Source organism: Triturus cristatus, chromosome 1_1 (assembly GCF_964204655.1).
Source record: "Triturus cristatus chromosome 1_1, aTriCri1.1, whole genome shotgun sequence".
Taxonomy (NCBI): Eukaryota; Metazoa; Chordata; class Amphibia; order Caudata; family Salamandridae; genus Triturus; species Triturus cristatus.
This window is the reverse complement of record NC_140579.1, coordinates 853,823,926-853,851,918: the sequence shown is the minus strand read 5'-3', so window position 1 is coordinate 853,851,918 and position 27,993 is coordinate 853,823,926. Positions and strand designations below refer to the sequence as shown.

The following is a 27,993-nucleotide window of genomic DNA, read 5'->3' as shown; positions in this document are numbered from 1 at the left end:
CGAGTGGGTCCTAAAGGTACCCGAGTGCTGCATGAGCAAGTGGCGCAAACTCCAGTAGCAGATGCAGAAATGTTGCAAGATGTACCCAAAGTGCGAGAGTCCCCAGTGAAATGTGGCGGGCCATTCTCAGAGTTGTCCACGGAGGACAAAAAGCATGTGTGGTTTACAGATGGCTCAGCCAGATATGTGGGGACCAAGAGACATTGGAAAGCGGTGTCATACAATTCTGTGACCAAAAAGTTGCTGTCGACTACTGGAGAGGGAAGAAGTAGTCAGTTTGCAGAACTGTACGCAGTTTACCAGGCTTTAAAGCAAGAGCTCCCTGGTACATGTCACATTTATACTGATTCATGGTCCACGGCCAATGGGTTAGCCACTTGGCTTCCCACATGGCATGCTCATAATTGGATGATTCACAATAGGGAGGTTTGGGGAAAGGAGTTGTGGCAGGAGATTTGGGAATTGTTGTCCCAGAGTACAGTCACAGTTTATCATGTTGATGCTCATTGCCCGACTGACTCACTAGAGCGTTGGTGCAATTCCTTTGAAGACCAAGAAGCGAAGATTCGTGAAGCTGAGGTGGCGACGCAGGATTCTGACTTGGTGGGCATGGCTAAATGGGCGCATCAGAAAAGCGGACATTTGGGCGAGCGAGCCACTAGCAGGTGGGCAGAAAGTAAAGGGATGCATATTCCCCTAGATTTGATTAAAACTGCGTCCATTCACTGTCCCGTTTGTCAGCATACCTAGCACAGACCGGTTCCACAGGTAGTGAGAAGCCAGCTAGGCAGAGGGAAGTTGCCAGGGCAAATATGGCAAATTGATTTCATCGGGCCAATGCCAATGAGTCGAGGATGTCAGTATGCCTGCACGGTGGTGGATACCTATTCTGGCTATCTCATCGCCTTTCCATGTAAGAGAGCAACCCAGTCTAACACTCTGATAACTTTGAATTTGTTGATTTTGTATTACGGAATTCCTTTGCAGGTCCAGAGTGACAATGGGTCACACTTTAAAGGAAAGATGATGCAAGATTTTTGTGTGCAGCATAACATTGAATGGATCTATCACATACCCTACTACCCACAGGCAGCGGGTTTGATTGAGAGAATGAATGGCTTGTTGAAAGAGCAGTTGAAAAAGTTGTCTGATGGGTCATTGAAGGGATGGAGGGATCACTTGTCTAATGCATTGCAAATTTTGAACAACCAACCCCTTGCTAATGCAGAAACTCCTTTGATGCGCATGTTGACCCCAGCTTTGCAGATCAAGCCTTATGTGGCCACAAACACGATTCTGTACTGGGAGACAGCTCCCGGAGCTTTAGCTCCATATCGTGCCACACCAGAAGCTGCTGGTCTTGATTAACATGCCCTGAAAGTCTATCGACTGCAACCACGAGACATTACCTTGATTGAGACAGGAATTGGAGTTCAAATTCCCCCAGAGCATTTCGGACTGATCGCTCCTCGATCTGGGCTTGCCCTTAAAGGCATCCAGGTTTTGGGAGGGGTGGTCGATGCCGATTACCAGGGGGAGATCAAAGTTATTCTATTGAACAGTGGAGACAATGATCTGATTGTGCAACCCGGTGACCGAGTTGCCCAAATGGTCATCATGCCGGTTTATGGAGGATATATCATGAAGGGGACGGCCCCAGCCCTTCTAACTGTGCGAGGAAAGGGCGGGTTCGGATCTACTGACAAGAACCCAAGGGCGAAAGTATGGGTAGAGTCCCCAAACAAACCTCCTGAATCTGCAGAATTAATTGCTAAAGGAAAGGATAATATCCTCGTCATCATGAGACCCGGTCAGGAAAAGTGGGAAAATGTACCTGCTGAAAAATGTTATTTACGAGAGTGATTATACCAGTTTGTTTTCTGTTTCTAGATCACAGTATGGCTTGCCGCTGCGATGCTTGCGCTGTGTGGTCTGTGTTTGGGCGTGTCCGGAGGGGTCCGGGAGGGCCCGGGGATGCCGAAGGGGATCAACCGCCCGAGTCGGATGACAGCATTGTTGTAGCAACCAGATAACATCTGGACCTACTTGGCCGAGAATGTGCTGAACACTTCCCACTTCTGTATGAGAAATCTTCAGAGTACAGCTGATATGATATCCACGTGTCTCGTTGCCGTACCTACCCCTGCACGTGTGCTTCTGCACATCTTCAACCAAACTAACTTTGATGGGGTAGTGGAGGAAATTGATGTTCAAACACATCTGAGTCTTTATGAGTACTGTCGTTATTGCCCGGAGGTTACAGATAATCTCTGGAGGAACATGACAAGTATTGTTACCTACAACATCACTACTGGAGACATTTGCTATCAACTAACTTGTGACCCTGCCAGAATTGGCAAGTGTGGCCAATTGAAACTAGAGAAAAGCACACAATTGACCACTGATCAACAAACATTATGTCAGTCACGACATGATAGCTTTTGTAGTAATGTTACCAATCATATGGTCTGTAATCATACAGTATTAGCCGCTAGCCATGTTAACAATGTGAAATTATCTAAGGGATGGCTTTTTTCGTGTGGCAATATTTCATACACTTACATACCAGCTAATATAACTGGAGGACCTTGTGCCTTATCACGATTAAGTCTTATGCTTTTTCCCATGCAGTCTATCACACATATTCGCTCCCCTAGAGCTGCTGTTCAATTACCTGAGGATTGTTGCAGGGATTCTGCTTATGCGCAGAACTATGCGCAGGAACCCAGGCCCTCAGTGAATTGCGGTGTACCAAAAACCCACCTCAGAACCCAGAACCCCTTATCCGGCCAGCATCAGTGTCCCATTCGTTATCCGAGGTTTAGCTCGGCGGTCCCAATGTATAGACAACCCAGAGCAAGCGACTTAGTATATTTCTCAGGAATGGTGGGAATCAGAAATACCTTTTCGTAATTATTCTCGTACCAGTCCACAACAGAATAAACAGAGACACGGTTAAAAGTTTAAAGAGTTTATTTTATAAATCTCGTGTCCTAAGATGCAGCAGTTTGGCTAACATTAGCAGACAAACGATTAAAATCAAAACCATCAGCATAGTTACAATACCATAGAAAATGAAAGGAGTAATCATACTAAAATGACAGTGGATCTAAGCCACCTTCCTTTCTCTAACACACTAATAGTATTATTAGACTAATAGAAGGTCTCTAGGCTTGAATGGGGAACCCCATACCGTAAATATCAGCTCAGAGAGTTCACATCGCAGGATCAGCTATGCTCTGCTCCTAGGAACGCTCTTCCGAATGTGTTGAAAACATGTAACGCTGCAATATTAAAAGCACTCGACTTTCAGGTATTTGCTGCTGCGTGCGTGTTATGGCTAAACTAGTGGGCCGATCAACCTGAATTCAACAACATGCACCGTCTAGCGACCCAGACTGTTTCTTTACACGGTGTACAGACCAAGGTCGCTGCTCACTGTTTGGGATGGTAACAACAGACAGTTCCCATGTGAAGCAAAGTCGAGTAAGCATTTCTCAATTGAATAACATGTGACTACAGTGTCGTGTGCAAAAGCAGCAAAAGCGGCAAGATGGCATTCTAACATCTAACGCGGTTATGCTAACCTAGCGTTGTACATAGGTAGATAACGATCTTCACCACACCCCCCCGTGATCGGACCACTAACCAGTAGGGGCGCACTTGCAAGAACGCAGAGTTCAAGTTTGATAGAACGGAACCAAGGGCATGAACTATAAGTCCATATAAGGGAAGTGAAAAAAAGGAAAAAAACAAAACATGTAGAGGACAAAAATCAGTGAAGGACGTAGGACGGAGTGAAAGTACAAAAGTCAATCCATCAATGTATCGGCACAATAAGTTGCAACAGCTTCCAAGAGGAAATCATTGGTACGTTCCGCAAAATTATCTGCCATCCAGTTCAGCACGGGGAAGGAACATACATGCTCCTCAACTACCGGAGCTTCCAGCACCAGACGAGGACAACTAGCGGGTTCTTCAAGATAGCTTCTTGCCAAGAAGTCAATCGCGGCCGTTCCGATGTCCCAATTTCCAAGAACTCCATGCGCTGCAGCACAGGCCATAATCCCGACACCAGAACAGTCCAACACATGAGCCACTAAGGGGCTCATTAGCCGATCATAATCCGGGTTAGGAGACGCCGAGTTTGATAGACACAAATCCAGAGCCCATTGGAACGGACAATCTAGGCAATGAAAGACTGGCTGCACACAAGTAAAGTAGGCAAACCGGAAGGACAATCCATAGGCTATGCTCAAAGTTGCCAGCGGTAAAGCGCCATAGAATTCAAGCATCCGGTTACGAAGATGCAGCAGGCGGGACATGTTGTCGTGTGACGCAAGTTGTGCATCCATAGCGCAGGGCGCAGATCAACAACAGTATTCCAGCTATGAGGGCGAGAAGTAAAGGGAGACCTCCGAAGACGCTTGAAAAAATAGAATGAAAAAAGGCCGGGATCACACCAAAAATAGTTTGAAAAGAAGTCACGAGGCCGGAGCCCACAATTTAAAAAAAATGAGCTATGCCACTTGTAGACGAGGCATTAAAGATAGTCTGAATCAGAGTCCCAAAATGAAGAGGCAGATCAGTATTTAAAAGCGCTTGCACCTCAGTACGGGTGTTTGCTACGTGAAGGACAAATGTTTCCCGGGATGAAGTCAACGCGACTTCTTTTTGAGACAATAGAGCCCTTATTCTGCTCATGTTGTTGAACTCTGCTTTCAAGGTTGGAATGGAAGGCCAGATGGATACATCGAGCCGGCTATGCGGGGGTGGGAACAGGACGTTATTACAGCAAACCACTCTCTGCGATACAGTCACAATGTAGGGAATTCCCACCAGCATCCCACAGCAAGCTTCATTATTTAGCAGCAAATAACTACCGTTAGCAAGCAGCGTAAAAGATGGAGTAATAACTGGCACAGGAATACCTTTCAGGACGCAAGCTAAATTAGGGGCGTGCACATTACATGCACCATGCAATTGAATGTGCCTACACACAACAGAATGATCCGGAGTGGAAGTGCATTGTTCACCTTTCAAGTAAACCTCCTTGCCGTCCCTCACGCATCTGTATGTGAAAGGGAGTGACCAAACTTCATGCAGGAAGGCAGTACCCAGTTGTTCATACCTGCCTAGAGCATAATGTTTCATGCATGAACTAAACTTGAACAGGGGAAACGGTAACGTGATCAACCCATGTACAAGCCACACAGCAGAATTCAATTCGGCAACAGAGAAAGGCAAAGGTTCTAACTTTTCAATGTGCAGCAATGAATATGTAGCATCTTTCATAGACATGAACTGCTGTTTTGCAGTCAAATTAAAAGGGAGGAACAAAGATGAAGTATTCATGTAATCCCAAGGGACTTTCCCTGCCTTTAACGTTTGCAACGCCCATGCAAACTGCATAACAGAACGCATTTGATTTTGACCATGATACAATACAGACAAATCATCCTGCACAATGTCCACTACAGAGGATACAATATTATCTAATGTATAAATTCTGGAAGACAGGGTGTTAATGCTATTATCGATTACAGCCAACACTTTTTCCATATTTGCTTGGTCAATTGCGCGTAAACGGGAAGCAGCCTCAATTTGCGACAATTTCCAAACTTCGTTGTAAATAGCATACACCCATCGCTTGGACCTGCCTTTTGCAGGACGCTTAACAAAATCATTCAAATCTATTTTGTCGTGTAATTTGGATAAATGAAGTTTAACAGACTCTAAGGTCGAATGTTGCAGCCAAGACTGGCACAACTTCCCAACTGAGTAGGTAGTCACAGTGTGAGAAGATTCAAAACGGGGATCCACACGAACTTGTGTATACCCCGGTCTTAAACCAAGAAACCGATGTTGACAGGAATCTGCACTGGTCTGCCAAACCAACCACCCTTCGGGGTCTAATTCAGAAACATTGAAGGATGTGTTGGAAACGTATGTCTGCAACGTAGCAAGGGACAGATCTGTATGATTAACCCAAGCAGGATAAGCACCCAGACCCGGAGTCGAGGGAGAATTTAATTTTTTTGTGGTAGCCAATCCAAACAGGTTGTCTGAAAAATTGATGAATTTAAAAATAACATGTGATTCGGGATAAGACAGGCACGATGCAAAGCTTCTGTTCCCTGTACTTGCCATCGTTTGGAGCCCCAAACCGACTTAAGATCGACTGTAGCTTTCCACAAATCATACCCGCCAATTGCCAACTCGTCCATGAAGGACTTGGAATACAACAATTTGGTGTGTGTCAGTCTAACTTTAGAAGCAGACTCAGGCGCAACTCGAAAATAAAAGGAGGCCGGATTTGACACACTAAAATCCGAAAAATAAGTGAATTTTTCCACTAACGTGGCAGAGCTGCCCATCCTAGGGGCGGGGCAGTGTTCCCATTGTGTATAATTTACAAAATTTCTAAACGTATTTGCTTTGTGTAGGAAATGTGTGCCATAATGTTGATCATAATTAGCAGTATCTAAATACAAATCCTCAGCATCAAATGCAGCATAATATTTCAAATCAGAAAACAGTGCCTCTATGGCTTGAACATCCCAATCATCTGAGTGAATGTTCTGCTTAACGACATCACCCATGGAAACACGAAATACATTTGGCACATTAATCACTTCAGTGGGGCCATGAATTTGAAATTTAACAGCATCCCAAGCGATCCCATCACGTACAGGCCAGGCAGTAATGTTCACAAAAGTCTGGTCCCTTTTCATGATATGTGATGAGGAGTGGGGGGCCAAAGTTCCATCAATAAGTCGAATGGTAGACCGTTCGTTCAGGTAGTGTCCATTGATAAGTCTAAAAAACACTACCACAAAGCCAATGGACATAAATAAAAAAACACATATGAGCACCAGCCAAATGTAAGTCCAAGGGGGTATTAAAAAATGTCTTTTGAACCAAGCCACAAAAACTAAAACCTTGGACGGGGCAATAGAAGTCATGGAACGAGAATCAAAAGAGTCTTGTGAGAGGGCAACTGTGGTGGATTGTAAAACAGGCAAGGTAACATCTGCAGGATAAGCATATTCAACTTCTTCAAGCACACCACCGGGTCTTTGTGGCAACAAGGGACCAGTAACAGCATGCATCTCGATGGCAACATCAGGAACTGTGTCAGAGGCTCTGGCCACAACAGAATTTCTCAGCATCGAAGGGCAGGAAACCGCCGGAGTCATACTAAGAAGAATCGGCCACTCGTTGTAGTTTGACATTGTCAATCGAAATGTACCTGTTATCCTTTCGACCAGGAAGTGGAGGTAAAATGACTGTTCTAGTACCCTGTACTCCAAGCACTGGAACCGGTGCACGGTAAGAGGGGCCGAACTCCTTCTTGTTCTCCACCTTCTCACAGACCAGATCACCAACTCGAGGTAGCCAGCCGACTACCGGAATCTGAAGTTCAGCATCAGATGAGGAGGGTACGTGTTCCTTCGCTATACTGTCTCTGGCTTCTTGAAGATTCTGCAAGACAGCACAGTGTTCATCTACGTCAAAGGGTGCAGCTGACGCCGCCATGTGTAGACCATCAAGGTCTGGAACAAACATTCGAACACCAAAGAGCATCATGTATGTGGTCCGCCCACCCAGAGACCTTCTAGGGAGATTATTAAGTGCACGTTGCACGTCATACAAGTGGGCTAGCCAGTTCCGGCCAGTACCCAAAACTCTGGCTGTCAAAGATTGCTTTAAGTCACGGTTCATTCGCACCACTACACTATTGCCCTCAGGCCGGTCTGGAGGCAAAAATTTGACTTGGACCCCCAAATTTCTCATGGCCTCTTTGTACGCCTTAGAGGCGAGCGCCGGGCCCTGATCAGAATGAAAGGTACCACATGCAAAACTCCCAACAAAGACACGCAAATCTTTTATGACAGTGCGAGAATCAGCACTCCTTTGTGGCCACACCCACAAAAAACGTGTGCACGAATCAACTGCAACCAAGATGTATTTGTACGCAGTATCAGAGGTAAAAGGACCGCAGTGATCTAAATAAACGCAACTCAACGGTTTATTAGATATATACAACTGAGTTTGTGGTGGGCGCGCCGCAGTTGAAGGTTTAATCTGCTGGCAAATGTCGCAATCAAGAACATAAGCTCTGGCTTGTTTGTACAAACCGCACCACCAGTAACGTTGTTGTAGCAGAGATACAGTAGCCGCAACGCCGGCATGCGCGGACGCCATGCCCTCGTGGGCTGCTAATATCAAAGAAGGTCTGCAGTCCGCGTTGGGAATCAATCTGTCACCAACGTCGTTAATCCTCACCAATGGGACTTTATCAGGATTTAAGCGATAATGATAGCGAGCAGGGAAACCTCTTGGTGGCTTTGTTCCCAGCTCCGTAGCAGCAATAGCTGCCAAGATGTCATCATCAATCTTACTTTTGGATCTTGTAACTGCTGCTACTAAATATGTTGCCACTGCTGTTTTTGCTGCCTCGTCAGCTAAGCTGTTGCCGACAGCATGGACACCAACTCGTTGGTGACCAAGAGTGTGAATTACATTCACGAGGGGCAGACGGTCTTTAAGATCTGCCACTCGAACCCAAAGCAGTTTATGCTTAATCGTGCTACCCTTGGAATCACGGTAGTCACTGAGACCAAAAGTGTAGATTGTCGTTGTAAGATTGAACACAATAAAAGGAGTCACTCACTATAAGAGTAGTGACTCGAGGATCAGCAAACTCCAGTGCAAGCACCAGAGCATGAAGCTCCGCCAACTGAGTGGTACAATCACCCAATGACTGCGTATGCACGACATCGGACTGGAAATCACCATTTACGAAAGTACCGACTACAATTGCGCAAGCCGCTGAATAGGCGTGCTTTGATCCAGTTGCGGGTTGCGCAGAACCGTCAGTGTATATGACACAATGGTAATCCTCGAGCGGGCGCAAGGACAGAGGAGCCGGATGAACGAATTCATACTGCAAAAACTCCTGAGTCTGAAGTGCCGCGTCAAAGATAAAAGTGACGTCCGGCGAGGTCAAGGAAGTGACCCATTGTATCCACCTTGGATGCAAAGCTTTAGAATTCGGTACACTCGCTTTTGTCACCGCCTCAAGGGCAGGATAGGGTGTTACCACCAACATGCGTTTTCCCTGCGACAGCGCTCGTTCTTTCAGAATCGCCATCTGCAATGCTGTCAGAACCTTCTCGACAGTGGAAAAACGCAGTTCAGCTGAAGTGTACAATTGAGATTTCTAAGCAATGGGGACGGTGTCGCCCTCATTGAACGTTAAGTATGTGAAACCAACTGCGCCGGGCACTATTCTTATGACCAGGTTAGTGTGGTTATCACGTGTCTGTAAGTACTTAGAAGCAAGAAGATCAGCTTGCAATAACTGCAATATAGCTGAATGCTCTGGCAGCCAACAAGATTTGGAAAAAGTAGGTTGTACCAAGGCATAAAGCGGCTTGATACGCTGGGCATAATCCGGGATGTAAGTTCGACCGAAATTCAGAAAACCCAGTAGGGATTGTAATTTCTTCAGTGAAGTAGGAGCACGGAGGCATGCGCACTTCTCTAGAAAGTGCAGAGCCAATCCTCGACCTTCATTGTTGAGTTCGTACCCCAAGAACAACACTGTATATTCTGCAATGTGTGACTTCGCAAAGTTGAATTTGTAACCGAGGTCTGCAAACAAAACAATAATGCGATCAACGCGACGGAGATGCGGGTCTAACTCGTCATCTGTGAGATAAATGTCATCCACATACGAGTACGCATCCGGGTCTATACCCTCCAAGAGGGAGACCACGCGAGCGGCAAAGACACCTGGGCTGTTTTTATAGCCCATTGGCAATCTTTTGAATTGTTTTTGTTTGCCACCAGAGGTGAACGCCGTCCACTCACAGCTAAGAGAGGACAGGTTATGGCTGTAAAAGCCATTGGAAATGTCAAGTGTGGTTTTAAACCTTTTTCTCACGAGACTATCGACGAGAGCCGAACTATGGGCGTTCTGCACTGCACAGGTCCGGCAATGAGAGTTTAAGTGCCGGTAATCCAAAACTAGGCGGTACGACCCGTCAGGCTTCGTCACAGTGAATAAGGGATTATTCATAGGTGACACACATGTTTCGATTACTCCCTGATATTCCAATTGTTCAAGGATCGACGAGACGAGAGGTCTATCTTCACGACGCATGGGGTATTGGGGTTGTGGTTGGGGCGTTGTCCGCAACGGAATCTCATGACCGGGAGATAATTTATCCCAGCCAACCTGATTTCGATATAACGCAGGCGCCTGCACCTGAGCCCATTCCCCGGCGTACTTTTTAGCTAGGACCTTAGGCACAGTGTGTGCAAAGGCTGGGAGGATCACCTCCTCCCCTCTAGGAGCATCTAAATGAAAGCCGGGGGCCAATCTGCCTCAGCCAATAGAATATCATAGGTAGTGGTCAGATTATCCCAAAACACCCCTTGAATTGTACGATGTATGTCACCTTCTATCTGAAGGATAATATTATATAGTCTATCAGGGGGAGACACCCGAGTGTCAGCAGTTTCAATATTCACGAATATATCAGTTGCTGTCGCCACCAGATATGGACGCAGTGCTTGTCGCACTACTGTAACTTCCGCCGCGCTGTCTAGCAGCGTTAGCGCCCATGTCAGGTTCTGAAGCTGCGTCCGTACCATCTGAGGCATACCTCGCTGTCAGTGCAGCAACCTTCTTCTTCTGAAACGGGGGTCTTTGACGTGCAGAGTCTTCTTGCTTGCCTTTGCCGTCAGTCTGTTGGGATTGGTCACGTGCTTGCGGTGCACCCCGACTTTTGCCAGCGCCTCTGCCACCGGACTGTGAAGCCGATGTTTCCTGTGAAGAACGAGGAGAGCGTTGTTCAGAAATCTGAAATCTATCAGGTGACTTAATAGTAGCACGATCGCGCAGATCATAAGTGCGTTCACTACTTGACTGTACTGGAGAGGCAGGACGAGACCCCTGTTTCTGTTGCTGTTTTTCCTGTTTTTTCGCCCTCCAACTTTGTTTTGGAAAGTTAGGGCGTTCGTCCTTACCAGACGAATTTGCCTTTGTCTGCTGTGAATCCGGATTTTTCACAGTTGGCTTAACACCTAAAGCGCTACGACCAACTTGTTTATAGGCCATCGCGATAATTTTCGCGAATTCCCTCGGCTTGTCATCTTCGTTCACTGCGTCTAATTTATTAAGCACCTGGAACTGCATAGCATCCCCTTTGAGGTTGCCCAATATCATGGTAGCAACCACATCAAAGACTCCAACAATCCGCATACCCAATTCAATAGCAGCCTCCGCTCCATGATTCTCCTGAACACGTTTTATAACGGAGGGCAGTACCGACAGAGACGGAGTGCCAAAGCACTTCGAGTACGTCGCTGCAAAGACCTTACAACAGTTTTCACAATCGGCCATGTCTGGGACTAAGTCTTTAGGCAAAGCGATGGTAAGGATCCTGCGTTTCTCCACAGGAGTCGTACGCGGATAAACCGCTTCTATCTGATCAAATTTCTCAGCAAGCCAATAAGGGAAATCATCCCTATTTTGGGGTCGCTTGCCTACAACCGAATTGACCATAACAGGACTAATCACCACGGCGTGGTGGTCCGTCTGATGTCCCGCAACAGCAGTAGCGACCGCCTGCACGTTGCGTGACACGTTCTGCACTAAAGCCCTATGTACTGAAATAAGGGCAGTGTGAAGTACACGCAACTCAGCCACCGATACCTGTAGATAGCGGGGATGAGGCGTAAATCCGGCAAGTACCGGCCATGTGGCCCCTGCAATCGACAAAGGGCCCATTCTCGCCGGTACAACCGCATGGGGAAGGGCGCCATTAAACCAAATGTTATGCTGCCAGGCAGAAATAGGAATTTCCTGTGTCCTATAAGGCGTATAGTTGGCTGGTAGCTGCGTGGCAGTATAGGTGTGGAACGTATCATCGTCCTCACTCACCGCCGGCAAAGTAACCCAAGAGTAGAACAACTCAAACGGAAACAACGCATCGGCACTTACCACAAAAATCACAGCCATACCATCGTCCGGCACCCCATACTGCGCCAAGTGACGTTTCAAAGGTGCCCGGCTATGAGCCGGAATATCGACCGCCATTAGGACATAAACAGTAAATCTACAGTATAGTAGTAGCACTAGGGTTCAGATTAAATAAACTTTTTAATGATCAAGCTTGAAGGAACCTATTTAGTCAAAACACAGGTAGGTTAAACGGTCACTCCCGCTATCCGGAAACCAGAGTGAGGGCGTTGTGGACTAATACAAGCACTACTAAGGCGTCTCAAATCAATTGACCAAACGTTAGGTGCGCCATGTTGCAGGGATTCTGCTTATGCGCAGAACTATGCGCAGGAACCCAGGCCCTCAGTGAATTGCGGTGTACCAAAAACCCACCTCAGAACCCAGAACCCCTTATCCGGCCAGCATCAGTGTCCCATTCGTTATCCGAGGTTTAGCTCGGCGGTCTCAATGTATAGACAACCCAGAACAAGCGACTTAGTATATTTCTCAGGAATGGTGGGAATCAGAAATACCTTTTCGTAATTATTCTCGTACCAGTCCACAACAGAATAAACAGAGACACGGTTAAAAGTTTAAAGAGTTTATTATATAAACCTCGTGTCCTAAGATGCAGCAGTTTGGCTAACATTAGCAGACAAACGATTAAAATCAAAACCATCAGCATAGTTACAATACCATAGAAAATGAAAGGAGTAATCATACTAAAATGACAGTGGATCTAAGCCACCTTCCTTTCTCTAACACACTAATAGTATTATTAGACTAATAGAAGGTCTCTAGGCTTGAATGGGGAACCCTATACCGTAAATATCAGCTCAGAGAGTTCACATCGCAGGATCAGCTATGCTCTGCTCCTAGGAACGCTCTTCTTCCGAATGTGTTGAAAACATGTAACGCTGCAATATTAAAAGCACTCGACTTTCAGGTATTTGCAGCTGCGTGCGTGTTATGGCTAAACTAGTGGGCCGATCAACCTGAACTCAACAACATGCACCGTCTAGCGACCCAGACTGTTTCTTTACACGGTGTACAGACCAAGGTCGCTGCTCACTGTTTGGGATGGTAACAACAGACAGTTCTCATGTGAAGCAAAGTCGAGTAAGCATTTCTCAATTGAATAACATGTGACTACAGTGTCGTCTGCAAAAGCAGCAAAAGCGGCAAGATGGCATTCTAACATCTAACGCGGTTATGCTAACCTAGCGTTGTACATAGGTAGATAACGATCTTCACTACAAACCCAAGGGCAAAAGTATGGGTAGAGTCCCCAAACAAACCTCCTGAATCTGCAGAATTAATCGCTAAAGGAAAGGATAATATCCTTGTCATCATGAGACCCGGACAGGAAAAGTGGGAAAATGTACCTGCTGAAAAATGTTATTTACGAGAGTGATTATACCAGTTTGTTTTCTGTTTCTAGATCACAGTATGGCTTGCCGCTGCGATGCTTGCGCTGTGTGGTCTGTGTTTGGGCGTGTCCGGAGGGGTCCGGGAGGGCCCGGGGATGCCGAAGGGGATCAACCGCCCGAGTCGGATGACAGCATTGTGGTAGCAACCAGATAACATCTGGACCTACTTGGCCGAGAATGTGCTGAACACTTCCCACTTCTGTATGAGAAATCCTCAGAGTACAGCTGATATGATATCCACGTGTCTCGTTGCCGTACCTACCCCTGCACGTGTGCTTCTGCACATCTTCAACCAAACTAACTTTGATGGGGTAGTGGAGAAAACTGATGTTCAAACACATCTGAGTCTTTATGAGTACTGTCGCTTTTGCCCGGAGGTTACAGATAATCTCTGGAGGAACATGACAAGTATTGTTACCCACAACATCGCTACTGAAGACGTTTGCTATCAACTAACTTGTGACCCTGCCAAAATTGGCAAGTGTGGCCAATTGAAACTAGAGAAAAGCACACAATTGACCACTGATCAACAAACATTATGTCAGTCACGACATGATAGCTTTTGCAGTAATGTTACCAATCATATGGTCTGTAATCATACAGTATTAGCCGCTAGCCATATTAACCATGTGAAATTATCTAAGGGATGGCTTTTTTCGTGTGGCAATATTTCATACACTTACATACCAGCTAATATAACTGGAGGACCTTGTGCCTTATCACGATTAAGTCTTATGCTTTTTCCCATGCAGTCTATCACACATATTCGCTCCCCTAGAGCTGCTGTTCAATTACCTGAGAATTGTGATTCCAATATTGACTTGCTTTCTAGGGCAGAGCATACTAGTTTGGCTATTTCCATTGTAGGAGTGCCAGGACTGTCCGTTTATAATGCAAGAACTATTACTAAGTTTGCCTGTTTAATTGTGAAGAATCTCAATCATACTTCTGCCGCTTTAGCTGATTTGCTATTAGGTGTTCAAGGAACGAGAAAAGCTGTTTTGCAGAATAGGGCAGCTGTGGATTATTTGTTGTTGAAACACAACCACGGTTGCGAGGATTTTGATGGACTCTGTTGTTTCAATTTATCTGATCATTCTACATCTATCCATGCACATATTAATGCTTTAAAAGATTTAGTGAAAGGGGTTACCCAAAATGTTGATCAAGGATGGTGGGATTGGTTGTTTGGGTGGCTACCTAATTTTGGACAGCTTCGTTATATCCTGGGTGTTATCGTAGTGATTATTGGTGTTTCTATTTCATTATGCTGTTGTATTCAATGTATTCCTAATCTTCTCTCCCTTCTTCGTTCCAGATCCATAGTATTTTGACCAATGGGATATGATGGGTGAATCGAGGGTCAAGGGGTGGAATGTATTGCATTTGCCATTTTACACGTTACACGTGCTAAACTGCATATTGACCTCGATTCCATGTGATACTCTGGTCTTCCATTTTGTTGTATTGCATTTCCATTTTGTGCTGCTTTGACCTGAAGTTACACTTCAGCAGTAACAAACGTGTTTTTCACGTAAACCAGTACGAGCTGGTGCAAGACATACCTCGTGAGGTTATTTTGTGCCTTGAGCTTGTTTTTGTGCATTCTATGCTTATCTCTAGGACATAGGGAGGATGCGCTGTGCAAGGCTCTCCAAGGCCGGAGATAGGGAAAGGAATGTCTTTTGCCTCGGCGCACCCAAGCAGAATCTGGCCAGGTCTGTATGGGTGGGTCTGACGCAGAGATGCGGCCAGCACCTATGATGGATAGATGGGCGAGAACGCCTGCTAGAGGGTTCTCGAATGTGTTGATTTAACTATAAAAAGTGGTGTCCGTGAGGTGGAGCTCAGGAACTCAGTTTTGGAGTGGAAGCACTCGCGGGATGACTTTGGTGCCCGGAGAGATTACTTCCTGTGCCCCAGTCTCTACAGGGTTCCCGACTTGGTGTTTTCGGTGCTTGGCCAGGGATGTTGAAGACTCCGGTGCAGACGCATCTGGTGAGGTGCTTTGTACATTAACTGTTTATATAGCTACATTCCAGATCTCATATTTGTGTATATATATAGTGTGGTGTATTCATTATTTCACTTGGTGCTTAAGAACTTACTAGCTTCAGTGACTTATTGCCTTTGTCTACGATACTAATAAAGCTCATCTTACCTCCAGAGGAGTGTTGGAGGTTCTGTGTAAGTAAGTGGTGTGCGTAAATTTAGATTACGCAAGTGGGGAAGGCAATACACACACATATAAACCTATCAGTCACCCCATAGGCAGGCCCTATCAATCCTGAGAGCAGGGTGCTTGGTTTACAATGTGAGGGGGTGCCTCTGCCTGAGCAGGGCCCCTCTGCAGCTGGCAGAGTCTATTCTCTGTGGCTGTTTGTTGATGCGGTTAAACCATATACTCTTAAGTGCATTATAACCTAGCGGTAAATGCTAACTTTGGAATGACTGCATCAAAACATGTCGTGTTTGGTGTCAAACAACTTGGAATCATACCCCCACACCAGCAACTGGTGTGGGATTATGATCCCACCCTTCTAGAGGGGACGACATGTACCCACTGTGGAAACACGGTAGAAATCTGAAAGAGCCCTGGCATCACAAAATGGATGCCACCAGCACAGACACTGGGCTGCCCTCCTGCTGCTGACTGAAACTCGCAGTGGAGGAGGCCCAACAATAGGCATCCTGTCACAGGGAGGTGTCACCACCTTCCAGACAGGATTTAGTGTATTGGGGCTGGGTGGGTGCACTCTTAGAGTGCTTTGAAGTCCTGCACTGGGGGAGCAGTAGGCTCCTCTGTGCATATGCCAGCTCAAACCAGTTCAGGGGCTACCTGCCCCTGCTCTGGCGTGAAACTGGACAAAGGGAAGTGGGTGTAACCACCCACTCCCCTGACCCTCCCAGAGGAGTGGTCATAGAGCTAGTCCCTCCCTTTCCTTTAGTATAAGATAGGGAAACCTTGCCATTGCAAATCAGATATCCCTGGACGATGCTGTACAAGAAGAATCCTGGCCCTTCGACATTCCACTACCTTTGGAAGATGGAAGAATCTCCCTTGGAGTCAAGGAGTGACTCCCCTGCTTGGCAGGCACCAAAAACTTGAATCAACGGTCGCAAACTTTCCCACTCCCGCCGGAGTCCGAAGTCCCTGAAGCCCCGGAAGTGCATTGCCTGAATTCTCGACGGCCACTGTGAGTCCCCAGCAGAGCTGAGGCGAGGGGACCCCACGAGTGACAAGGAACAGCAATACCCGGGTACCGTGCACTATTGTCAAGTGCAACCACTTCACGACATTCTACAAACTTGTGCATTGGACCACGTGTGGTCCAAGCCTCCAGCAGGATTTCCCTCGAAAATCAGAGGTCTACCTCGTCCCGAGTGACCGTGGGCTCCTGTGAAGCGAATCCTCACGAGGCATCTTTGCGATCCCTTGCCGGTTGGCTTGTGGGTCCCCTGAAGACTTTCTCATCAAACCAAAGGGCTCCCCTGGTTGCTCCAGGCCTTCCCTGACTTACCCTCGCTGGGTGAGTCCCTCAGACCTTGCTGGTCTGCAACGCTGACTTTCTTCGATTTCCACGAGACCTGCTGTTGCCAAGGCTTGTTTGCTCCAATCCGGTTGCCGACACCTCAGTAAGATGCAGACTTCATGGGACACTTCGAATCCAGCTCCTGGCCATCGTCAATACCTCCTGGAGCTCGTGGCTGAAGAGTCAAAACACCCTTGATCACCTGAAACCACCCGACTTCCGTGGGCATCCATCTTCCTGGCCCCGGGTCACTGGCAAGTGACTGTGAACACTGTCCCTTCTGCTTTCAGGTCTTCTTCATCTTGAATCCAGCCTTGGACTCCACAGGACACTTCTCTAGTCTTCGCAAGCAGCAAAACTTCTTCGGCTTCCATAGAAAAAGACGACGCGACCCGACACCAAGAGACACCTATGCACCCGGCTTCCCTGGGTGAGGTAACTCGTGCACTCCGGTGCTCCTGTGGGTGTTGGCCCTCGAACTACTTACCTTGTAAGTGGCTTGCTTGTAGACTCTCTAGAAGTACCCTTAAACTTTAAAAATTCAACGGCGACTTGCTCTATTGAAATCAATAGGGAACCCGCAGCTGTGTTCTCACACTGCACGCGTCTCCCGTGGGTCTTTTACTTACCTGCTTTGGGTGGATTAGTGAAGCCCCAGCGATTCTACAGGCCCTAGGCCTTGTCCCTTTGCAAGTCGAATTTCCTAAACCTCTTTTTTAGTATATGGTCTGGTACGCCCCTAGGGCCCCAGCCTTATTTGTGCTTAACTTATTGTGAAACGTTGATATTTGCATATGTTCCTGACTTCTAATCTCATAAAGAGATTAGTAGAGTGTGTCTAGAAATAAATACATATATATTTGATATATATACCCGTGTGGTGTGCTTTCATTTGGTAATTCAAGAGATTATAAGGTAAAACAAGCTGCTTTACATTCCTCTGAGACTTAGCCTGAAGGCTGCTCTCCACAGCTACCACTAGGATAGCTTTCTTTAAAAGGTTGTCTTAAACCTATCTGCCATAAGAGTCGAATTGGACTGGTGCAAGGTGGCCACTATAACTAGTGACCAGCATATGCCAGGCCAACTTCTCACATTGGTGGGCAGCGTGTGGGATTCCAGCTTGCCATTGTTTTACCAGAAAATCTCTATTTGAATTACTAACTGAAAACCACTAAAGGTATTCAAGGTACATATAAAGTCAAGCTTAGTATCAATAAGTTCTACTGAACTTAGAGCTGTTTGTGAAGGGATAGCACACCCTTGCTACAGCTCAAGCTAGGATCAGTAGGCCACAAACTAGTATAGGTAGTACAACACTGCACAACACTAGAATGTCCTCAAGGGATGGAGCCAGTGGGTCCACCCAGCCTCAGTATAAGGACATGACCTTCTTTGACTTGAAGGCCATGTGTGTTGCAAGACACCTGAAGCTAGGACAGAGTCCCTCCACACTAGGCCTGATAGATCTGCTGACAGCAGATGATCTTAGATTAGCTCTAGGAGCTAATGGATCTGGATCAGGGGGTGGGTCAGCTATAGTCTCTGGGTCAGATGATGAAAATCAAGATGACCTGGACTCTGTAATTGAAGGGCCAGGCCCACATGGGTCTGAAAAAGATAGAGGAATTCTCCCTAAGAGAACTGACAGAGTGGAGGAGAGGCCTAGGTCCCTTTCTAGGGACTCTGACCACTCATATCACTCTGGCAGAGAATCTGTCCATCAGAGGAGCTCATACTTTAATAGAAGAGAGACCTCCACTGAAAGAATGTACAAACTGCTGCAGTACGAGGAAGCAAGGTTTGCCCTTAAGGCCAAGCAGTTGGCATTAGATAAAGAAGCCTTTGAGCTCCAGAGAGCTTCTAGAAAAGAGGGGTTAGAACCCCCTGGTGGCAGCAACAGTGTCCCTAGAGTCAGAGATTATATTCCAGACCATAGAAACCTGTCCAAGGTTGTTCCTCCCTACCAGAGTGGGGATGATATCCACAAATGGATAACTGCTATGGAGAGGGCCTGTAGAGTACAACAGGTCCCCCAGAAACAGAGGGCAGCAATCTTGTGGCTCTCCTTTTCAGATAAAGGTAGAGACAAGCTCCTCACTGTTAGAGAAGAGGATGCTGATGACTATGACGTCCTGAAAAGTGCATTAATAGATGGGTTTGGCTTAACCACTGAGCAGTACAGGTTGAAGTTCAGAGACACCCAGAAAGCACAGAACCAGGACTGGACAGACTTTGTAGATTGTGCAACCAAGGCTCTGGAGGGTTGGCTGGTTGGTAGTAGAGTAACTGATTTTAAGGGATTGTATAATCTTATAATGAGAGAACAGATCCTTAATAATTGCCAAAACCAGTTGTTGCATCAGTACCTGGTGGACTCTGATCTGACCTCTCCCCAAGAATTGGGAAAGAAGGCAGACAAATGGGTTAGAACCAGGGTGAGGCAGAAAACCCAGAACCAAGGGGGTGACACTATGAAGCAGGATCCTAAAGGCTCTGAGAAAGGCGGGGATAAGTAATGTGAGAAGTTGGCCTGGTATATGATGCTCACTAGTTAAAGTGATCACCTTGTACCATGCCAAGCAACCCTAATGGTGTGGTTGTAAGTCAACCTTTTCGGACTAGCTGCCCTAGTGGTAGCGTAGGCTAAGCAGTCTTTGAGGCTAAACTCGTGAAGCATGTTAAGCCAGCTGTTTTACCAAATGCAACCCCCTTTTATACCAATGAAAGGACACCACACAGATATATATTCAAAATATATATGTATTTATTTCTCAAAGTAACCCCTAGTCTCTTTATGAGCACAGGAGCACAAATCGTCAAACAAGATTACAGTAGAATACACAGAAGTTGCACTTTATATGGATAGGCCCCGGTGGCCGCTCGAACCATATACTAAAATAGTGGTATAAGTACCACGAACAGAAAAGGGAAAAGGCCTAGGGCCTCTAGAATCGCTGGGCCTACAAGGAGCTAACTTCAGTTAGTGACCAGGAGGTCCACGGGTGGCGTGTGCAGAGCAAATAGTCACACGCGTGCTCCCATAGGTTTCAAGGGGTGCGTAAAAAGTACAAAGTTACTGCAAAAAGGATCTTCCGGATGGACTAGGAACTCAAGATTTGGAACACAGGCACTAGAGATGTAATACTACACTTGGGCACAGGAGTGCCAGCTTTACCTCACCCACAGGAAGCGGGTGCATAGGCCTCGAAGTGTGTCGGGTTTCTTCTATCTGTTCCGTGGGGCCTGTGGACAAAGATGCTGCAGGCGGTCGGTCCGGGAGAGATGCGGTGGATCCAAGAGTGGATCGGAGATGTTGAAGACCTGTAAGCAGAGGGGACAGTGTTCACAGTCACTAGCCAGTGACCAGCGTGGCACCAGGTGGGTACCAGGCAATGTCGGGTGCAAACAGGAAGAAAGGTGTAGCTTGTCTCTGCAGACACGTGGTCCCTGGAGGTCGACGACGTCCAGGAGTCGGTTCACAAGCTGTCCCACGCAGGCTCTCGCTGTCGGCGGTGTCGGCGACTTGATCGAAGCAAACAAGCCTTGACAAAAGCAATTGTTGTGGAGAACAAGATAAGCTGATTCTTCTGACCAGCAAGGTCAGAGGGACTGCTCCTTTGGAGGGGAGCAAGGGCCAGTCTGGAGCAACCAGACCAGCGGTGTATTTCTTGAAGTTCGTCGCCAAGATGGCCACTATCCAGCGGGCCAGCAACCGGTTAGGCGCGTCGAGTGGCAAAATGCAGAAGGGCCCCACACAGATCGTGGAGATGCTGGAGGGCTCACCTTTGGTGCAGATGCTGCTCGAGGGTTGGGCTTCTCAGATCCCAAAGCACAACTTGGAGGGAGCCTCGGTTGTTGCGCTTGCAGCTTGTCGTCGTCGTTCCAAGATGGCTGGCTCCACGTGTCTCGTTGCCTCCACGGGTCTCCTCTTTTCAGGGACTGTGGATCGGGCGGTGAGAGGTCTGGAGGTCCAGGTTTTGTCAGTCTCTGGGCTCGGGCTCCGGCGGGAGGCGGCGGCAAAGCAGACGTTGATTTGCTGGATGGTGCTTGCGTTAGCAAGGTGGTCACTCCCTGACCACAGGGGAGATTTCCTTCAGTCTTCTGTGCAGCAGAATGTCGAAGTTCCCGTCTTCTTCTTAGTTTCAAGTTGATTCCAGGATGTCTGAAGTCTTAGGACACAGCTCCTACCTTTAAGCGGATTCTAGGGGCCGGACTACCTGCTAGGTCCCTCCCTATGGGTGGGACCAGGAAGGGGGGTGGTTACACCCCCAATCCTTTGTCCAGCTCGCCCCAGGCCCGGGACTGGTGTGCCCCAGGACCGGTTTGAACTGGCATATGCACCGAGGCTCCTTGTGAGCCACAGGCATGTCTGGTTTCTTTCAAGCCCTACCTGACCAATACACAAAATCCTGTCTGGGGTGGTGCATGCACCTCCCTTGGCAGGAAACCCTTTGTCCACACCTCCCAAGCTGGAAGGACTCCCAGCAGCAGGAGGGCAGACTTGTGTCGGTGGTGGCAGCATCCATTTTGTGGAGCTGAGGCTATGTCTGATTTTACTTGGGTTTCAGGTACTGTACATGTAGTGTCCCTCTAGAAGGGTGGAATGCTAACCCCGTCGCCAGAATTGGCGAGGGGTTAGTATTCCAATTCGTATGACACCTTACTCGACATGTTTTGATAAAGCCAAACCAAAGATAGCATTTAACCGCGAGGTTCATAATGCACTTAAGAGTATATGGTATGACGATATCTGGAAACAGTAGAAGGAAGTTGTTCCGACCACTGCAGACAGGCTCAGCTCATGCCAGAGCACCATCTCACATGGAACCAAGCACTCTGCCTTCAGGATTGTTAAGGCCTGCCATAGGAGTGACTTATAGGTTAACATGTGTCCCATTTAAGGTTAGGTATAGGTATACTACACCTAAGTAAGAGGTGATTACACCAACTTACCCCAGCTGAGTGATCAGCCAGTTGTGTCAAATTGTTAGGCCAAGCCTGGGGTGGCATAATACATGCTTCAGCCCCTGGCAGGCCTTGGGTACACCAATGCCCTGGGTAGCTAGTGTACACTGGTACAGGGGCTCACAGGGTGATCCACTTCCAATTGGTTATGCACCTAGGGTGCATAGTGTAAATTTAGTAGAGAGAACAGCAGGCTGGGGGTCTGATTGGCAGGCCCACAGCCTCAATATGTCAAAAACCAGTGAAGCAAAAAGCAAAAATTTGGGGTGACCATAGGATAGCAGACCCTACTCTCCTACAAGTAACAAGACCAGAAGTCTTCACAAGGGCCCCAAAAATCGGCATCTGGTGGGGATTCACAGTCTACAAAGGGAAAAGGCCAAAAGTAGCCCTGGTGAAAATTCTGTAAAGAGAAAGGGCACTGGACTTCTGATTGTACCAAGTCCAAAGACCAAACCACCACCACTCCTGCCCCTAAGGCAACTGTTCCCCCTAGTGCAGCTACTGGTGGAGGTGGTAATCAGAATAAGGGTGTAGTAGGGTTGACCCTGGCTTCTGAAGTGGACTCTGGCCGTCAGAGTACCCACTCAGGCATTGCTGGTTTGTGATGGAGACATTGATATGTCCTTCCTAGTGAGCCCCAGTAATCTGGGCAAATACAAACAGCAGTCTGTACTAAATAGCAAACAGGCTTTGGCATTCAGGGACACAGGTGCTAGTGTCACCATGGTGGCAGATGATCTTGTGGACCCTGGGCAGGTCAGCCTGGGTGAAATGTACCATGTTACCAATGCAAGCAATGTCAGGACCAACCATAGTCTGGCAGTTGTGAATTTCTCCTGGGGAGGGGTAACTGGCCTCAAGAAGGTAGTAGTCAGTACAGACCTCCCTGTCGAATGTCTATTGGGCAATGATCTAGAGGCTTCAGCCTGGTGTGAAGTAGAGTTATGGACTCATGCAGAGATGTTGGGCATACCTGCAGAGGTATTTGCTGTGACCAGGTCACAAGCCAAAATGCATCAAACTGAACCAGCTCTGGATCCTGAAAGTATGGACCAGATGCTACCCAAGAGGAGGAGCAGTAGGGTTAAGGCAGTGCCTTCCCCTCTGTCTCAGATCTCAGATTCCCCTCCTGAGGGAGGAGAAGCATATCCTGAAGAAGGAACTGCCCCAGAGGAACTTGAGCCTGATCAGGTTGAGTTCTTGGGGGCAGGGGGACCTTCCAGGGAAGATCTGAGTAAGGAGCAACAGTGCCGCCCCTCTCTTGAACCCCTCAGATAGCAGGCTGCTGCTGAGGCTGCTGGGAGTGCTAGTGGGTCCCATAAAGTTTATTGGGATGAGGGACTCCTATATTCTGAGGCTAGAGATCCTACCCCTGGAGCCACCAGGAGGTTGGTAATACCTCAGAAGTTTAGGGAGTTCCTCTTGACCCTAGCACATGACATCCCTTTAGCAGGACACTTGGGCCACAAGACCTGGGACAGGCTTGTTCCACATTTTCATTGGCCACACATGTCAGGGGACACAAAGGATTTTGTCGCTCCTGTGTCACTTGCCAAGCCAGTGGCAAGTCAGGTGGCACAACAAAGGCCCCCCTGATACCACTACCTGTGGTGGGGGAACCCTTTGAAAGGGTAGGGATTGACATTGTTGGTCCCCTTGACCCTCCAACAGCATCTGGGCACAGGTTTATCCTGGTGGTAGTGGATCATGCCACCAGGTACCCAGAAGCAATTCCCCTCAGGACCACCACAGCCCCTGTGGTGGCAAGAGCCCTCATTGGAGTTTTCTCCAGAGTGGGTTTCCCTAAGGTGGTTATACCTGACAGAGGTACCAACTTCATGTCAGGGTATCTAAAAGCAATGTGGAAGGAGTGTGGTGTTAACTACAAGTTCTCTACTCCCTATCACCCAAAATGCAATGGGTTAGTTGAAAGGTTCAACAAAACCCTAAAGGGAATGATTAAAGGCCTCCCAGAAAAGCTTAGGCGAAAATGGGACCTTTTACTTCCCTGCCATCTGTTTGCATACAGGGAGGTTCCACAGAAGGGGGTTGGCTACAGCCCCTTTGAACTTCTGTTTGGGCACCCTGTAAGAGGTCCATTATGTTTGGTGAAGGAGGACTGGGAGTTACCTCTCAAACCTCCCAAACAGGATGTGATGGACTATGTACTTGGTCTCCGCTCCAGGATGGCTGAATACATGAAGTAGGTAACCAAAAACCTGGAGGCAAGCCAAGAACTACAAAAAGCTTGGCATGACCAAAAGGCTGTGCTGACTGTATACCAGTCAGGACAGAAAGTGTGGGTGTTGGAGCCTGTGGCCCCAGCAGCTCTCCAGGACAAGTGGAGTGGCCCCCATACAATTGTTGAGCAAAAGGGAGAAGTCACCTACTTGGTGAATCTTGGAACTCCCAGGAGCCCCCTTAGGGTGCTCCATGTCAACAGATTGAAACCATATGTTGACAGGGCTGACATGGGCTTGCTCATGGCAACTGATGAGGACCAGAAGGAGGAGAGTGACCCTCTCCCTGACCTGCTCTTACAGAACCCTGATGATGGGTCAGTAGATGGTGTTGCTTTGGCAAGCAGCCTCACTGACCATCAGCAAACTGAATGCAGACAAGTTCTGCAGCAGTTCAGACATATGTTTAGCCTGACCCCTAGTCAGACTTCCTGGTGCACCCATGAGGTGGACACTGGAGATAGTCTGCCTGTCAAGAGTAAAATCTACAGGCAACCTGACCATATCAGGGACTGTATCAGGGCTGAAGTCCAGAAAATGTTGGAACTAGGTGTATTGAGCCTTCAGATAGCCCTTGGGCTAGTCCAGTAGTCCTAGTGCCTAAACCTCATACCCAGGGTGGTAAGAAATAAATTAGGTTTTGTGTAGACTACAGAGGCCTCAATGCAGTCACCAGGACTGATGCCTATCCAATTCCCAGGGCAGATGAGCTCATTGATACATTGACCTCAGCCAAGTATCTGAGTACATTTGACCTAACAGCTGGCTACTGGCAAATCAAGTTAGCTGATGATGCCAAGGCCAAAACAGCATTTTCAACCCCTGGTGGGCACTACCACTTTGTGGTGATGCCCTTTGGTTTGAAAAATGCACCTGCCACTTTTCAGAGGTTGGTGAACAAAGTTCTGACAGGCATGGAAACTTATTGCTCAGCTTATCTAGATGATATTGCTGTCTTTAGTTCCACCTGGCAGGATCACCTGGCCCACCTCAGAAATGTTTTGGATGCCCTGCAAAAAGCAGGCCTCCCTATCAAGGCCACTGAGAGCCAGATAGGGCAGAGTCAGGTTGTGTACCTGAGCCACCTTGTAGGTGGAAGCCAGGTTCAACCTTTGCAGAGCAAAATCCAAACCATCATAGAATGGGTTGCTCCAACCACCCAGACACAGGTGAGAGCCTTTTTAGGCCTGACTGGGTACTTGGTTTGTTAAGGGATATGGATCTATAGTGACCCCCTTAAATGATCTTACCTCAAAGAAAATGCCAAAGAAGGTTCAGTGGACAGCTAGCTGTCAAAAGGCATTTGATGACCTAAAGCAGGCCATGTGCACTGCCCCCATCTTACAGAGTCCAGTCTACACAAAAAAGTTCATTGTCCAAACAGATGCTTCTGATCTGGGTGTGGGAGCTGTATTGTCTCAACTGAATGATGAAGGTTAAGACCAGCCAGTAGCTTTTATAAGCAGAAAGCTGACCCCTAGAGAGAAGTGTAGAACAAAACAGAGAGTCGACATGGCACACATCCATGTGTGCCATGCCCACAACACACACTGCCCTGGCATACATCAGCCACCCCTCTAGCTGGATGGCCTATGCCAGTGGTGTGGGTACAGGTGCATGAGCCCTGTGCTCCTACAGTGCCCAGGTCCATTCCTGGGCACTGTAAGTGCAGTGCTGCTGTAGGAGAGTAGGATCTGCACTTATGTTGCCCCCACTTTTTTTTCTGATGTTAACACTGGTTTCTGGCTATAGTCTGGCTGGGTCCCTGCTAATCAGGGCCCCAGTCTCTCTGTTCTCTCTAAACAACTTTGAGTGCATATTAGATGCACTAGTGATTGGATACTGTGGTGCCTTATGAGCCCCTAGTATATGGTACCTTAGGTACGAAGGGCATAGGTACTTTACAGGCCTACCAGGGGCTGAAGCATGTATTATGCCACCCCTGGGAAGAACACTAAATCTGACACCACAGGCCTGCTACTGCAGCCTGGGTGAGGTAGTGTTAGCACTCCTCACTGAGGTATAGGTTCCTATATCTCAACATGCACACACATATAAACCTATCAGTCACCCCTAAGGCAGGCCCTATCAATCCTGAGGACAGGGTGCTTGATTTACAATGTGAAGAGGTGCCTCTGCCTGAGCAGGGCCCCTCTGCAGCTGGCAGAGTCTATTCTCTGTGGCTGTTTGTGGATGCGGTTAAACCATATACTCTTAAGTGCATTATAACCTAGCGGTAAATGCTAACTTTGGAATGACTGCATCAAAACATGTCGTGTTTGGTGTCAAACAACTTGGAATCATACCCCCACACCAGTAACTGGTGTGGGAGTATGATCCCACCCTTCTAGAGGGGACGACATGTACCCACTGTGGAAACGGTAGAAATCTGAAAGAGCCCTGGCATCACAAAATGGATGCCACCAGCACAGACACTGGGCTGCCCTCCTGCTGCTGACTGAAACTCGCAGTGGAGGAGGCCCAACAATAGGCATCCTGTCACAGGGAGGTGTCACCACCTTCCAGACAGGATTTAGTGTATTGGGGCTGGGTGGGTGCACTCTTACAGTGCTTTGAAGTCCTGCACTGGGGGGAGCAGTAGGCTCCTCTGTGCATATGCCAGCTCAAACCGGTTGAGGGGCTACCTGCCCCTGCTCTGGCGCGAAACTGGACAAAGGGAAGTGGGTGTAACCACCCACTCCCCTGACCCTCCCAGAGGAGTGGACATAGAGCTAGTCCCTCCCTTTCCTTTAGTATAAGATAGGGAAACCTTGCCATTGCAAATCAGATATCCCTGGACGATGCTCTACAAGAAGAATCCTGGCCCTTCGATGTTCCACTACCTTTGGAAGACGGAAGAATCTCCCTTGGAGTCAAGGAGTGACTCCCCTGCTTGGCAGGCACCAAAAACTTTAATCAACGGTCGCAAACTTTCCCGCTCCCGCCGGAGTCCGAAGTCCCTGCAGCCCCAGAAGTGGATTTCCTGACTTTTCGACAGCCATTGTGAGTCCCCAGCAGAGCTGAGGTGAGTGGACCCCACGAGTGACGAGGAACAGCAATACCCGGGTACCGTGCACTACTGTCAAGTGCAACCCCTTCACGATGTTCTACAAACTTATGCATTGGACCACGTGTGGTCCAAGCCTCCAGCAGGATTTCCCTAAAAAATCAGAGGCCTACCTCATCCCGAGTGACCGTGGGATCCTGTGAAGCGAATCCTCATGAGGCGTCTTCGCAATCCCTTGCCGGTTGGCTTGTGGGTCCCCTGAAGACTTTCTCATTGAACCAAAGGGCTCCCTTGGTTGCTCCAGGCCTGCCCTGACTTACCCTCTCTGGGTGAGTCCCTCAGACCTTGCTGGCCTGCACCGCTGACTTTCTTCGAGTTCCACAAGACTTGCTGTTGCCAAGGCTTGTTGGCTCCAATCCGGTTGCCGACACCTCAGTAAGCTGCAGACTTCGTGGGACACTCCGAATCCAGCTCCTGACCGTCGTCGACGCCTCCTGGACCTCGTAGCTGAAGAGTCATAACACCCTTGATCACCTGAAATCACCCGACTTATGTGGGCATCCATCTTCCTGGCCCCGGGTCACTGGCAAGTGACTGTGAACACTGTCCCTTCTGCTTTCAGGTCTTCTCCATCTTGAATCCAGCCTTGGAATCCACCGGACACTTCTCCAGTCTTCGCAAGCAGCAAAACTTCTTCGGCTTCCATAGAAAAAGACGACGCAACCCGACACCAAGAGACACCTATGCACCCGGCTTCCCTGGGTGAGGTAACTTGTGCACTCCGGTGCTACTGTGG

General features: G+C 47.9%; 1 protein-coding gene across 1 annotated transcript; it reads left to right on the top strand.

Annotated features, from left to right (window-relative positions):
• The first annotated feature begins 69 nt into the window (after positions 1-69).
• LOC146871197 (uncharacterized) lies at positions 70-15,169 on the top strand. Its single transcript, XM_085646230.1, has 3 exons — positions 70-325; positions 13,597-14,533; positions 14,678-15,169. The coding sequence occupies exons 1-3, from the start codon at positions 70-72 to the stop codon at positions 14,778-14,780; spliced, it is 1,296 nt and encodes a 431-aa protein (XP_085502356.1). The 3' UTR covers positions 14,781-15,169.
• The last annotated feature ends 12,824 nt before the right edge of the window (positions 15,170-27,993 follow it).